General features: G+C 37.2%; 3 protein-coding genes across 6 annotated transcripts; all 3 read right to left on the minus strand.

Moving 5' to 3' along the window:
- Positions 1-1,658: 1,658 nt before the first annotated feature.
- Positions 1,659-3,684, minus strand: LOC112088975. Of its 4 annotated transcripts, XR_002900788.1 has the most exons (5): positions 3,560-3,684; positions 2,701-3,296; positions 2,462-2,581; positions 2,200-2,346; positions 1,839-2,103 (listed from the first exon to the last, which is right to left on the minus strand). XR_002900788.1 is itself a non-coding variant. In XM_024159598.1 (3 exons), exon 3 carries the CDS (start codon positions 2,732-2,734, stop codon positions 1,706-1,708), a length of 1,029 nt encoding a protein of 342 aa, XP_024015366.1. In that variant the 5' UTR covers positions 2,735-3,110; positions 3,183-3,296; positions 3,560-3,684; the 3' UTR covers positions 1,659-1,705. The 4 variants fall into 4 exon arrangements, 3 of the variants coding, with proteins under 3 accessions (XP_024015366.1, XP_024015368.1, XP_024015367.1); XM_024159598.1 differs by having other exon boundaries at positions 1,659-3,110; positions 3,183-3,296; XM_024159600.1 differs by having other exon boundaries at positions 1,659-2,103; positions 2,200-3,296.
- A 1,502-nt stretch (positions 3,685-5,186) lies between these two features.
- LOC18024033 (REF/SRPP-like protein At3g05500) lies at positions 5,187-6,962 on the minus strand. Its single transcript, XM_006408005.2, has 3 exons — positions 6,822-6,962; positions 6,243-6,467; positions 5,187-5,895 (listed from the first exon to the last, which is right to left on the minus strand). Exons 1-3 carry the CDS (start codon positions 6,858-6,860, stop codon positions 5,422-5,424), a joined length of 738 nt encoding a protein of 245 aa, XP_006408068.1. The 5' UTR covers positions 6,861-6,962; the 3' UTR covers positions 5,187-5,421.
- Positions 6,963-12,553: 5,591 nt separating this feature from the next.
- On the minus strand, positions 12,554-13,207 carry LOC18024034 (protein RALF-like 22). Its single transcript, XM_006408006.2, has one exon. The coding sequence runs from the start codon at positions 13,079-13,081 to the stop codon at positions 12,722-12,724; it is 360 nt and encodes a 119-aa protein (XP_006408069.1). The 5' UTR covers positions 13,082-13,207; the 3' UTR covers positions 12,554-12,721.
- Positions 13,208-15,009: the final 1,802 nt, after the last annotated feature.

The raw sequence follows: 15,009 nt of genomic DNA on the forward strand, positions 1-15,009 counted from the left end.
ACAGTCGTTTTAAGAAACAAGTTAAGCAAGCATCAAAAGTGCATCCTTCGTTTCATCCTCAATCGTTCCTTTCAGAGCCCTTCTTGATTGAAGATTAGCACCTGGAGTATATACTAGTATTAAGTAATAATTATCAGCTAATTAATATATTAGCACCTGAACACCGCTATAGAGAACATAAACATGTGTGATGTGTCATGTCATCATGTGTGTGTATCTACTCTCTATACTCGTTATAGAAGCATTTAAGATAACTTCTTTGTTTTTACAGCGGCATTTTTTTGGTTGTTGTCGTATTATTATTTTTTTTTCAGTTTTGTTGTTGTCTTTGTTTACGGCATTTACGATAACTAAAGAGATAATTAAAGCTTCATGAGTGGACTTTTGAGACAATTCGGAGCAGAGCCCAACAAGACAGGCCCAGAGTCAAAGTTTAGGCCCTCGGTTCGATATTAAGAAGGACACAGTTCTGTCGGAGGCGACGAAGGTCGAAAGAAGAGAAAAAAAAAACCCTAAAATTTTAGAATCGGAGAGCGAAGAGCCAAACACATCTGAGGAAAAATGTTGAGCCGGGCTCTCTGGATCTTCCGGGTAATCGAGACGATTCTTCATATTTAATTCTTCTTCTATTTTCATTTGCTTTTTATCTGATGTGGTCGACATCGAAAACTGCAGAATCGTCGATATGCGCAGGGTCATATCGGATATCCCTTACCAGGTGTTTTTGGATTTTTTGGCTACATGTTTTGGGGTAAGTGCATCTGGATCGTTTGATTTTATCAAAAAGACTATTAAAAGTATGAAGATTTTGCTTTTTTTTTCTTTGTTAATACTACTGATTATCAATAATCGTTCCCTGTTGCTACCTCAGAATTGAAGGAACTTCGTCGAAATCAGAAGAGGGAGTCGGAAATAGAAGAAGAATTCAAACGCCGGGCTCGACGTATTATTAAAGAAAATGAAGAGGTACACTGATTTTTGTTTAGATTCTGATACGTGTGATTTGTATCTTGATAGAAACAGAGAAAAGAACAGAGAAGAAAATAGATATTCGATTGATGAACGATTGTACAGATGAGAGAAAGGTATATGGGAGTCTCTCTCCTCCCCCTGAACAAGCTTTTCACCAATTACTTGCTACTTTCCCGAATCCCCAAATAACCAACTTATACTACTGCGAATCCTTAATCCTACTCCTCCCACGTGACCTGTCACAGCTCATGGGCAAAGGACGAGAATGATAACAAACTTAACCGTGGTTTATTCCTTAGTACTATAGTTAACTGCACTCCTTCTGAGTCCACGTGCCTCTACCTCAGAGTGGATCATTCTTCAAGCTTAATGGGCTTTCCCTTTTCGTGTGTACTGATAGAGAATAGGCGGATGTTGGGCCGTAAACGTATCAGATTCCAAAAGTTTCTACGCTTTGTTTTGGGCTTCGTAAGATGAGGTTCACCCACATGAGCTAGAATTTTACATGAATTTTTTTATTCCAAGCTTTTTACGGGTTTGCGCTTCAGGATTCGAAAACTAACAAATTTATCTGTGCAATTATAATGTTTCAGATTCATAGGCAGTTGTCTGAAGCCAATCATTGAACCCGAAGAGAGATATGAACAAAGAAGTATAATCGAAGTACCTAAATTGTTTTGCAAATGAGATTGTTTTTTTTTTGTCGTCAATTTGTTCATTTCATAAAAGAACCTTACAACAGCCATTTAATTACATGATTTTGCAATGTTATCCTAGCTTTTTTTGCTAAATCATCAGCATCTCTGTTTGATGCACGATTAACCTTCCTAAATGTGAAGTCACATGGAGTAGCCAGTTTCTGAATATCATATAGAAACGTCGCCCATGGTAGATGATGGCCTTCATGTGAGCTGAGTAGACTTTGGGTCTGTTGAAGAGGAACATAAAGTCCTTGTAAGTCGCCACATATTGTTACTCCTTTGTACCCAAGTCTGCGAAGGTTAATTACCGCCATTCTGAGAGCTTCAGCCTCTGATTCTATGGATGACTGTGTTGGTTCTATTGCAGAAGACCCGCAAAGCAAACGTTGACCGCCACTGTTATATAAGATCCATCCTATGCCTGATGCATCTACACAACAAAAGAAACGATTAGCTGCTTGTGAATTGTGATGAACATCCTCAGCTACAATAGAATTCTCGTTTCTTTGCTCATAATTTCTACTACGTTCTGCTTGATGAATTTGCTGATCATTTGCCATCATTGCATCCTTCCACAACTTAAAATCCACCATCGTCTTATGAATTATTTGCGGAATTGGCCATCTAGTATTGTTAAAAATGACATCATTTCTTTGCTTCCAGATTCGCCATCCTAGCATGTGGAAAAAGAGGATGTGATCTTTTTCATGATGATTAGCTTCCACAAAGGACATATAAATTTCATTAATGTTCTGATGATTAAGTTGAAAGGAAGATGGTTTGATTACCGGAGCCAAATCCCATATTTCCTTGCTTACTCTACAGTTGAAAATGAGATGTTCCACTGATTCTGTTTTTTCTCCACAAACTTGGCAAGTACTATCTTGAAGAATATGTTTCTGCTTCAACTGCATTGCTACAGGCAGTGAGTGATGAAAAGCTCTCCACCAAAAATGTTTAATTTTTGGTGGAATATCCTGCTTCCAGATAGTTTTAAAAGCCTGAGTTGGAACTGAAGAAAACTGACCTCTTTTGCCGAGTATGCATCCAAGTAATACCATCTGAAGCTCCAGTCAAAGACGGTCTTATCAACTTGATGAGCGGGATATCCAAAGGATCACATAATTCACGTAGTTTATCATCATCCCAATCATGTGATCCTTCTTTGAACAAATCACATACTTTGAGGTTAGGGAAAATGTTAGCACCTGGACCCATAGGCGGGTTAGAAGGATTTATAGGCAACCAAGGATCTTTCCAAGTATTAATCTCTTTACCATTACCTACAATCCATTTGATACCCTGCCTAAGCAGCTTGTTACCTTTCAGTATGCTTCGCCAAGCATGACTTGCAGCCCAACTTTGTTTTGCTTCAAGCAAAGTAGATTTTGGATAATATTTTGATTTATACACCCTTGCAAGCAAAGATTTTGGGCTCTGCAACAGGCGCCAACTTTGTTTAGCCAGAAGTGCAATATTGAAATCTCTAAAATTTTCTCAATCCCATACCTCCTAGATCTTTGGGGTCAGTCAATTTATCCCATGAAATCCAATTGACTTTTCCTCTCTCTTGCTGAGAAGACCACCAAAACCTTCGGTTACTGCTTCCATCTGTTTTATTATCTTTATCGGAAGTAGAAAACACGTCATACAGTAAGTAGGTAAAGCAGTAACAATAGATTTGATCAAGACTTCTTTACCCGCAGGTGATAATAGTTTTGTGTACCAATTCTCCATCTTTTTAGTCACTCGCTGAACAAGATAAGAAAAAGTATCTGCCCTATTACGCCCTATATACTCTGGAAGACCTAGATATTTTCCGAATTCATCTACTTTAGTAATATGAGTAGTCTGCAGAATATAATCTTTAAGGGCTGGTGACATACCTTTAGTAAACTTAATGGCAGATTTTTGAAAATTAACAGCTTGTCCAGATGCTATTTCATATCGATGGAGAATTTCCATTATAGCATCATATTCTTGAGCTGTTGCTTTGCAAAAAAGAAGTGAGTCATCCGCAAAAAGCATATGAGTAATGGCTGGTCCACCTCGACTTGCTTGGAAACCCGAAATTGTACCCATGTTAGATGCATGTTGGATTAGGCAAGATAAACCTTCTGTACAGAGCAAATATATATAAGGAGATATTGGGTCACCTTGCCTAATACCTCGAGAAGGAAAAAAGTATTTAGAAGGGCTTCCATTGATAAGAACAGCATAGGAAACAATTGTGATGCACTTCATAATCCAGTTTCACCAACGCTCTGCAAAACCCATTCTCTTCATTACCTCCTGCTCTATGAAAGTCCACTCAAGTTTATCAAAAGCTTTTGTAATGTCCAATTTTAAAGCCATATATGGATAAACTCGTTTTCTGGTATTCATAGAATGTAAAAGTTCATGAGAGATTAACACATTATCTGTAATGAGTCGGCATAGGATAAATGCTGTTTGATTCTCAGAGATAATGTGATGCAAAATGGGCTTAAGTCTTTCTGCAAGCACCTTTGATAAAAGCTTATAAGCAACGTTACTTAAACTAATAGGCCTGTAATCCTTGACCTCCGTAGGTGATTGTACTTTAGGAATCAATCATATGAAAGTTTTATTCAAGTCCAGATCAAATTCAGAACTATCAAGGAAGTTCTGAATAAAACTAACCATACTGTTTTTGATGGTGGACCAATGATCCTTGTAGAACCCTGCAGTTAGTCCGTCAGGCCCTGGAGATTTATCGATATTCATCTGTTTAAGAGCTTGATAAACTTCATCTTCTGTTACTGGCTTAGTAAGGTGAAGGTTCATTTCTTCTGTCACTCTCGGCTCCATATAATGAAGGAAATCAACCTGTTGGTGATTACTCTGAGATTGGTATAGATGAGAAAAATAGTTAGTGATAATTCTCTCAATCTCATTAGGCTTAAAGCAAATATTTCCATTTCCATCTTCAAGGGAAGTAATTCGATTTAATGATCTTCTTTGCTTAGCCTTAGCATGATAAAACTTAGTGTTTTTATCACCTGCTTGCAACCACAGAGTTCTACTTTTAATGCGCCAGTACTCTTCCTCCATACGGTAAGCCTGAGCGAGATTAAGTTTAATGTCTCTTATCAGATGATAATCAATGGGATTTACCTCATAAGCTTGCTGCAGAGAAACTTGTAAATCATGTATTAGCTTTTGAGAATTGGTGGGATTGTTTAAGTTAGCTTTTTTATCATTGTTTAAGTTAGCTTTTTAATCATCAGCTACTTACTTTGTTTGTGTTTATATTTGCAACTTTCGGATTCTACAAATTATTGTAGAATAACTCTGCATTATTTTGAAATCTTTCAGCTTGATGATAATTTTTAATAAATAGAATCCAAATAAAAAATCATAACCGTATCAACTCAAATCACCAATAAATTGGAACATTATAGTTACGAATAAATCAATTTTTTATAAATTATGGAATAATAAACTTTCGAAAGTAGTGTCTCTTATCAATCAAGCCTATAAATAACTCTGGTGTTTTTTCGGTTTTACGTGATCCATAATAGTATTAACAAATAAAAGAAAGATTTTATACAATAATCCCAACATAAATTGTACATTTTTTTCTGATGAAACGAAAATTCGAAGAAACCAAAAGAAATTAAAAAACGAAAAAGCAAAAGAACCATAACCAGGGACCTCTCGCTAACCAAGATCCCGTTCACCTCAATTCCAACCAAACCAAAAAGCACACTGCCAAACACTGAAATCATCAATCAAGTGGATGGAACTCCAAACGCTCGGTCTCAGTATTCTCCTCGGCGAAGATCTTTGAGATCCTCTCTGTTGGAACCAACGGCATGTAAGATGAGACCCTGTAGCCTTTCTCTGCAGCCTTCACCACAGTGTCATTGTACTTCTCAGAGCAGAAAGCAGCTGTTGGTACAGCGACTTGAGCCAGCCTTGGGAAAAGAGGCAGCTGGTTCAGCTTCTTCCAAGCCGAAACAGCACATTGCTCTGCTTTTGGCTCATAGCTTGCATACAACTCCTTAGCGGCAGGCTCGTACTTGGAGTAGACGGATTTAGCCATCCCAGAAGCGGTCTCCACAACGCCAGCACGTCGAATCTCTGAGGCGAAAGCTCGGGCCACAATGGGTGCTATCTGAGCAGCTGAGATGGCTTGTGCAGACACTTGTTTGACCACTGGTGGGACACGGCGGTCAAACTCAGTCACAGACATGTCAACCTGCAATGACACAAAACGGTAAAACTAGATATTGTAAGCTTTAAAGGTAATAATACTCTGACCCGGTTAACGAAATTCTACCTAGTGTGTGGGCTTGACCTCAAAAGCACAAAACGGATAGTTTGAAATCATCACAAGTTTTACTGTGTGTCTAGTTCCCGAATTCCAATCGCATATGTTCAAAGAAGTATAGCTACGCTAAATACAGACTCATCAATTGGACAAGTCCGTGAGAAAAAGTTCGATAAAGTAAAATGGAAGACTGGTGGCTCTCATTCATCTTTAACAAAACCATTTCGCAGCAGCTTCATCATTCATCAAGAAGAAATAGGGAAAAGTCAAATTACCTTCTGGTCCATGTATTTAAGGACCTCGACAGGGACATCGTGGTATTTGTGGTAGACAGGACCGACCACAGTCTTGACAGCTCCTTCAACGGATTCAACACCTGGTTTCAAAGGACCAGACTTGTCCTTTGCCTTTGCGTAAATGAGAGCAAAGCGAAGCACTGCTTCCACAGCTGCAGCTTGCACGAATTCCAGGTACTTCAATCTTTCTTTCTCCTCCTTTGTCTGTAAAATGGAATTCAAAAAGGGCAACACTTCATTAGCCAACGAACAATTTTTCATTTTTTTTTATCAATTCCTTACTCCTGATCTTCTGCATGAGATGATAAACAATATGAACTACGTTCTGTACCAACAAACAGCCTCTTAATCTCCAAACAATAATTCCATGATGAGCGAATTAAACTACAGATTCTTCCTATGCTACTTGCATAATATGACGGGTATACCAAAATACCCAATTCAATTTGAAGAAAATGAAAAAGTTCAATCCAAAAATAATATCTTTGAGACGATGAATCAAAAGATTTGAGACGACAATCAATAAGAAGTATATAGATCGATGTTAAAAGGGATTACCATATCCGATTTCGGCAGATTGAGATCCGTTTGGGCCATGATCGCTAGACGAATCGGTGTAAGAGATTATCGAAGATGGATTCTTTGAGAGAATTTTCAAATTGATTTGGCGAACAAAACAAAGTAATGGTGATGCGGAATTATCGACGTACCCTAGATTTTATTTATATAATAAGGATTTGGCACGTGTGAGAGTTGGAGACTACGCGTGCAAGCGTGTGTTTTAATTGGGTCGGTTTGGAGCGTGTCTTTTTCCTTTCGCAAACCATCCATATTCTATGGGCCGTTACGGCGTGTGGGTTAAGTAAACGAACTTAGCTAAGAAAAGGAAATAAAAAAGGTGTTTTTATACTTGACCAAAATAAAAACAGAAAACAAATTAATTACAAGAAGATTCTAGAAGTGTCAGATAGAGAGATTGTTGTATATATGAGATAAATATAATATGTTAGAAAACAAGAGATATATAAATATGAGGCTTGAGAGTCATTGGATGAATTTATATTAGATGCTAAATTACACAATCGTGTAGGATCTCTTGGTCATGTTACTCAGTGTAACCACAAATGTACAAGATGCATCAACACACAAAATTGTAGAACATTATTATTGGGGAAAATTGTCTTTCTCTAAAATGATAGAAATAGTAGCGAAGAGCATACGAATCTACACGAACGAAACAACAAATGGTCAAAATTTTGTAAGCATTTAACGCAAAAAAAAAAAAAATTGTAAGCACTGACGTTGATGTTTTTTGGAAGATACTAAGAGGTTTAAAAATTCAACTCCTATATAAATGATGAACGAATAGATCCTAAACCACACTAAACCAAAGTGAACAATACTAATCTGGGCCAGCTATCTGCGAGTAGTATTTTTGTGTGTTTATTCTCTTTTTTCTTAAGAATGCTATACTATTTTCTGAAAAAAACAAAAAATCACGATCCAATGTTTTTGTTTCTCCGCAACAGCACTTGGTGCATCTCACTGGCCTGAAAGTTAGTGGATAGACCAATAACTACTAGATGAAATCATGAAAACGGAATAACATATAGTGAATGTTAAAACCATATTAGATGACAATTCCTGGCTTAATCCGATCTTTATTGAATCTTTTTGAATACAAAATAGATACTAATGATTGGTATCAATAACTTATTAACTTTAGAGAAAGAGAGTAAACTCTATTTTGCAAACATATTGCTCAATCACTGTTCCTACAAATACAGAAACACCATTATTATGTCGATAGATAATGGAGATATGGAGATCGCAGTCCTATTGATATTGCTGATGGTTTGGCCTTAACAACTCCGGAGGTTTTGATTCCTTCTTTTTGTGGTTTCGATCAAGACGGCCAAGCAAAAGGAGTTAATAGAAACAAGATTGGGAAAAGAAATTCTGTTGTTCATCTTAGAGTTTGTTACAGAGAGCCTCTTATATACGAGGATTAGAAACCGGTATTGACATAACCAATAACCGGAAGAAACCAAAATACAATTTCATGCCTAATATCCCCCCTCAAGATGGCACGTATATGGACTTCAAAGCCATCTTGTCAATAAGAGATAAGAACTGTCCAGGAAGCAAAGCTTTAGTGAACACATCTGCTAATTGGTACTCTGTTCGAATGTGTAGTGTTTTGATGAGACCACTTACAATGCGATCACGAACCATATGACAATCTAGTCTATGTGTTTCGTGCGTTCATGGAAGACTGCATTATTCGCAATATGTATTGCTGCAGTTGCATCACAATAGAAAGCCACAGCATGAGGTTGATGAACATCAAACTCCTTGAGAAGATTTACTAACCATTCAACTTCTCGGACTGCAAACTCCATTGCTCTATATTCCGACTCTGCAGAAGAATGGGAAACCGTTTGTTGTTTCTTGGATTTCCAGGAAATGAGAGACCCTCCAAGAAACATACAAAAACCAGATGTTGATCTTCTAGTGTCAGCACAAGAAGCCCAATCAGCATCAGTAAATGCTTTCAGCAACAAATCAGATTCCACTGAGTAAAAGATTTCCAAACCAACTGTGCCTTTTAGATATCGCATAACTCTGTAAGCAGCCTGAAGGTGTGATTTCTTCGGAGCAGAGGTAAACTGACATAACCGGTTCACTGCATATGTAATATCAGGCCGTGTTATGGTCAGATACATTAGCTTCCCTACTAACCGTCTGTATGGAGTGATATCTTCAAGGACAGGCTCATCTGAATGTTGTCGTAGCTTAACGCAAGGATCCATTGGTATAGTAGATGGTTTGCAAGCTAACATACCAGTTTCCTCTAGGAGCTCGAGAGTATATTTTCTCTGACAAATTGTAATGCCTTTGCTTGAACGAGCTATTTCCAGTCCTAGAAAAAACTTCAAATCTCCCAAATCTCTGAGCTTAAATGCTTTTGCTAAATCAGATTTCAATCTAGTAACCTCCTCATTTCTATTACTAGCTATGATGATATCATCGACATAGACTAGTATAGCCACATATCTTCCATCAACATTACGGATAAACAAAGTATGATCTGCATGGGATTTCTGAAAACCAAGATTTGTGAGGGTGGTACTAAACTTGATGAACCATTGCCTTGAAGCTTGCTTTAAACCATACAATGATTTCTTCAATCTGCAAACTGCATTAGGAGGCAAATTAGTACCATCAGGAGGTGTATATCCAGGAGGAAGTGTCATATATATTTCCTCATCAAGATCTCCGTTTAAGAATGCATTGGAGATGTCCAGTTGTGTTAAACTCCAATTCTTTGCTGCAGAAACTGCAAGAAGAGTCTTAACCGTTGTCATCTTTGCGACTGGAGAGAAGGTTTCCGCAAAATCAACTCCTTCTCTTTGAGTGTAGCCCTTAGCTACGAGTCTAGCTTTGTAACGTTCTAGACTCCCATCCGCATTAAGCTTGAGCTTATATACCCATTTACAGCCTATTGCGTGTTTGTCCAAAGGTAAAGAACATATTTCCCAAGTGTTAGTACTTTCCAAAGTCCGAAGTTCTTCATTCATAGCGGCTATCCATTCTGGGAAATTTTTGGCCTTTTTGAATGAATCAGGTTCAGACAGGACATTAAGAGCACAGATGTATGCCTTATATTCATCTGAAAGTTGAGCATAAGACATATATGCAGCCAGTGGATAAGGAATAGTTGTGGTAGTCAGATTACAGTAATAATCCTGTAAGTATGCTGGCTGTTTGGACTTTCTTCTGTTCCCATCAGTTTGATCCTTATCACAAGTATCTGTAGAACTAGAGACATCGGTAATAGGATCATTATTCACAACTACAGGATTCAAAGTATCTACTGCAGGAATTCCTCTATCAACCGTGCTAAAGTTATGATGATCTACAGATTCTTGCGAATAAGAGAAGAAATCAGCATTAGATACACACTGACCTGTAGCAAATGGAAATATCTCCTCATGAAAGGTCACATTGCGAGAGATGTGAACATTGTTGGTCTCCAAATCTAGCATCTTGTATCCCTTATATCTTGCAGGATATCCCAAAAACACACAAGGTCTTGATCGTGGTTGAAATTTATGCCGTTATCAGAAGTCAAATCATCATGTGGCACATGATAGAAATTTGTTCGAGAATTTGTCTAATTCCTTGAATAGATCGGTGACTCTCCCCACTGGAATAGACATCGGAATAGCTGGAATTGGTACAGTAAGATTGAATGATCATCTGGTACTAAACAATGTCTTGTATATACCAGACTTCAGACTAAACCTCTTAAGCATCAGCCAGTTGACAAAGGATTTAGGATACAGAGTTATTTTTGACAAAGATTCTTGCATCATACAGGATCCTATCAAGGGGTTGATGATTGGTCAGGGTGATGAGGTATCGAATCTGTATGTTCTGGATGCTGCTTCCTTAAGAGATCCTTCTGGAGTTTCAAACACTTACTTTTGTTCAAATGTTGTAGTAGATTCAACAATTTGGCACAATAGGTTAGGTCATCCATCTGCTTGTAAAACTGAGTTTATAACAGATGTACTTGGTGTTAAACAAAGGAATAAAGGTCCAATTCATTGTGCAATTTGTCCCCTTGCAAAACAAAAGCACCTCCCCTTTGTTTCACGAAGTAATATGGTTGAGAATGCCTTTGATCTCATTCACATGGACACTTGGGGTCCTTTCTCAGTGCCCACTACTGAAGGGTACAGGTACTTTCTCACCATAGTTGATGACCATACACGAGTCACATGGGTTTATCTGATGCGAACTAAGGACGAAGTTCTAAAGATTTTCCCAGACTTCCTCAAGATGATTGAAACTCAGTATGGAAAAGTGGTAAAAGGAGTTAGATCAGATAATGCTCCTGAATTGAAATTTGCAGAGTTATTCAAACAGAAAGGTATTCTTCCCTACCATTCTTGTCCTGAAACTCCTGAACAGAACTCAGTGGTTGAGAGGAAACATCAACACATTTTAAATGTGGCTCGAGCTCTCATGTTTCAAGCTCAAGTTCCATTGGAATACTGGGGTGATTGCATTCTCACTGCGGTCTTTCTGATCAACCGTTTGCCAACTCCAGTTTTGCAAGATAAAACTCCATATCAGGTCCTCACTTCAAAACGTCCAGAATACAATGGTCTACGTGTGTTTGGATGCCTTGGTTATGTGTCTACATCAAGCAAAAACCTGGCTCTGATACCATAATAGAAACAAGATTGGGAAAAGAAATTCTGTTGTTCATCTTAGAGTTTGTTACAGAGAGCCTCTTATATACGAGGATTAGAAACCGGTATTGACATAACCAATAACCGGAAGAAACCAAAATACAATTTCATGCCTAATAGGAGTCTTCTTTTCCGCTATCTTTATTTTGATGCTACTTCGGTTGAGCTTGTGAGCTCCCGTTTATCCATTCATCTCTATTTGAGTTATTGTTGTTGTTTTAGTTCGTTGTTAGTACTTGACATTTGTAATATATGGCAGATTTAGTCGTGGAAAATAATAACAGTTTCAAAAGGTGTAAAAACAAAAAACAAAATTCAATGGCTTTTTAAAAATAAATCATCGGCGAATATGATTTTAAGTTATTACTTATTCGTTCATTTGACGCGTTTTAATTTGCACCTGCCGTCATCTAAGTACACATCTTCTTCTTTTTCTATGTTTAAACGGGTTGTTCATCTTAACGCTGTGTAATACAAGTATGTCGAGTAATTTGTAAGTTTACTCATGACTCACTTATTCATGTGTCTCACATTTTCATATTTAATCTGCATTTGAAATGTGATTACTATTCTGCGTATTGAAAGCCTTAACAATATAGCCTATAAAATATCCAAACTATTCCATAATAATTATATGGAGTATTCGGAAAAAGATACAATTAAAGCCGGAACGAAGTTTCCACAAAGATAAATTAATTATTATGAAGAAAATGTTTTGAATTTAACGTGTTAGGCTGTGATGGTCCCATCATTACCTTATTAAGCCAACATGCCACCAACAGCTAATAAAGGAATTCAATTCTGCTGTGTAGTTGATACTTAAATTAATTATACGGTCGATTATATACAACTCTATTCCAGAACTCAGATTCACTCAGTTAAAATAACGGTAATTAAAATTTTGGTTAATAATTTAAAATTGTCATATAACACAAAACTATGCACAGATCTCAATTCACCTCTCGGACTAAGAACTAGTATTTTTAATCTAGGCAACTTTGAATTATTTATGTATTTATATATATGAACAACAACCAAAAAAAAAAAACAATAACGCATTTTTGTTTGAAAGCAAAGACTATAGTTTTCAATGTGTAAATCAAACCCATATATCCCGGAAAATAAATTAAGAGAAAAAATAAAAATCGAAAGACAAGGGCAAAATAGGAATTTTAAAGAAGTCATCTTCCTTCTTCAACGCCTGCACCTCGTGATGGTGCTGCATCCACGGCGGTAAGGATTCGCCTGAGCGCCACGCCGGCAGTTGTAGTAAGAAGCTCCACGGCGTGAGCAAGGCACACTGTTCTTCCTCATCGCACCGTAGCTAACGTACTTCTTCTGTGCTAAAATGCGCCTGCTGATCTCCGAATCGAACTCCATCTCCTCTTCTTCCGCGATACACTCTGCGATCGATCCTTTGCATCCAGAGAAGAGCGAAGAAGATCCTGTCCGTACGAAATCAAGCGAACCTCCAAAGTCGCCGACGCTTGCGTCAACGGCTGAGATTACGATCGCGAGGATCGCGATGACGGCGTAGATCGCGCGAGACTTCATCGTCTTTCTTTTACCAAAACCTTCTGGCTGAATCAGAGGCTTCTTGTATTTTTTTGGGTCCGTCTTTGTGAATGTGTTCTCACTTTCTCTCTCTATCTCTGAAACTTGAATCTGTACACAGCTGAAGACAACAAGTTAAGCATTGGTTGTCTAGCTTCTTATAACCTGATTAAATTATTAGAACGGGCTTCTTTGTGGTCCTATTAACGGAAGTGCCATTCTCTTTCTTTTTTTAACTATTTTTTCTTATGAAATTGATTTAATAACGCAACTAACGCATATTCGTTCTTATAATTTAATCATAAAATCACTGTTTCTAATTTTTGAAATATTCGTTGGGTTATTCTCAAGTTTTATTTATGTTTTCGTGCACCCACGACTTGTATTTTTAACAAAGGACGGCTTCAACATAAAAAACTTAAATTGCAATTAGGTTACATTGCAACATTTAAGAGCATGCTTTCGTGTCTTGAATATTTCTGTATCATTAACAAAAAAAATTGTTATATAATTATTACCTTGTTAAGTAGCTCTCACAAATGTTTAATTTGTATTTAAGTTCTCTAAAGGCTACACATATAATGGCATACATACGTAATTAACACGTGAAACCATGGGCATCGTTAGGCAGCAGCTGGTTGACCGGTTTGTCTTTTTTCATTATCGGCCAAATGGTATGAACTCTGGTTAGACGGCAATATCAAATCCATCCACCGTTCCGTTAACGTCAACGCACGTTTTCTCCTCTTTCCGTTAATGATTTTTTTCCCGTGCCTGTTCGGAGTAGTTTTTCAATTTTTTTTCGGTCCTTATGGTTTCAGGTCCGTGATCAGCGTTTTAAAGAAAATAAATGTAATTTTTTATTCTTTTGGTGCTGCTACTATTTGGATAATGTAAATTTTTGAGTATGTTGATAGCATATGCGAAAACTTAAAAATCATGATTTTCCATTTTGTAATGTTACGCCCACAGCACGATTTCATTAAAACTTATAAAACATTCATCTCATGCTTGGCACTCCAAAAACAATATGTAAAAGCAACCATAACTCCATATTCTTAAAGATTAGTTGCATAGTCAAACGTTTGCTTAGTTGTGGTAGCTCCGCAAAATGTACACTAACGAAGTTCTAGATATAGCCTCATGCTTGGTACTCCAAAAACATTTGATGTCATTACATTCATGTGGAAATGCCATTGTGAAGACATGTAAACCACTCTCCTAACATTGTTAGTATTTGTCACTACCATTCATAGGTAGCAGCACTATCTCCCGGTTGATCATTTTTTTATAGAATTAAAATGATATCAAAATGAAATAAGTTAGTTTGACTATCTGCATATGTATGTAGATTAGAGATGATAATCCATGTGTATTCAATAATCCATTTTATGTATGTGTGTAGATCCAATTCAAAGACTGTTAAGTGATTTAAAATTCTCATCCTTTTTACAGAATCTTTTGTTCAGCATCCTTATCACAAACATTTATAAACTTATTTAAGAAAGTGATAATGCTTTGGATGATCTTTACCCAATTCCCAAACTCATTATTTTTTAAGAGAGAGCAACGGCTAGTTTGTCTTTGTATTTACTTATCCTTTTTTTCCTTCGGGATAACGTCGACATTTTGACGGTGTTAGAGCGAGAGAAGGCGCGTAACGTGCGACCAAACCGTTAAGAACAAAGTGGGCCCCAAATCACAGATCAGCAAGGACGGCGTTTGCGCATTACCAAGTTATCCCAAGAGCCAGCTGGTCCCTATAAACTAATCTGTATGTATTCTTCCCAAATTATAATCTAATGTTTAGTTTGACAATCAACATTTGCTTTATTCGATTGCATTTTTCAAATATTTGATAGATTACTAACAATCATATGATAGTTAGTATTTTTAAAAAGTAGTAATAATGATTAGAAAGACGACAA

Source organism: Eutrema salsugineum, unplaced genomic scaffold (assembly GCF_000478725.1).
Source record: "Eutrema salsugineum unplaced genomic scaffold, Eutsalg1_0 scaffold_13, whole genome shotgun sequence".
NCBI lineage: Eukaryota > Viridiplantae > Streptophyta > Magnoliopsida > Brassicales > Brassicaceae > Eutrema > Eutrema salsugineum.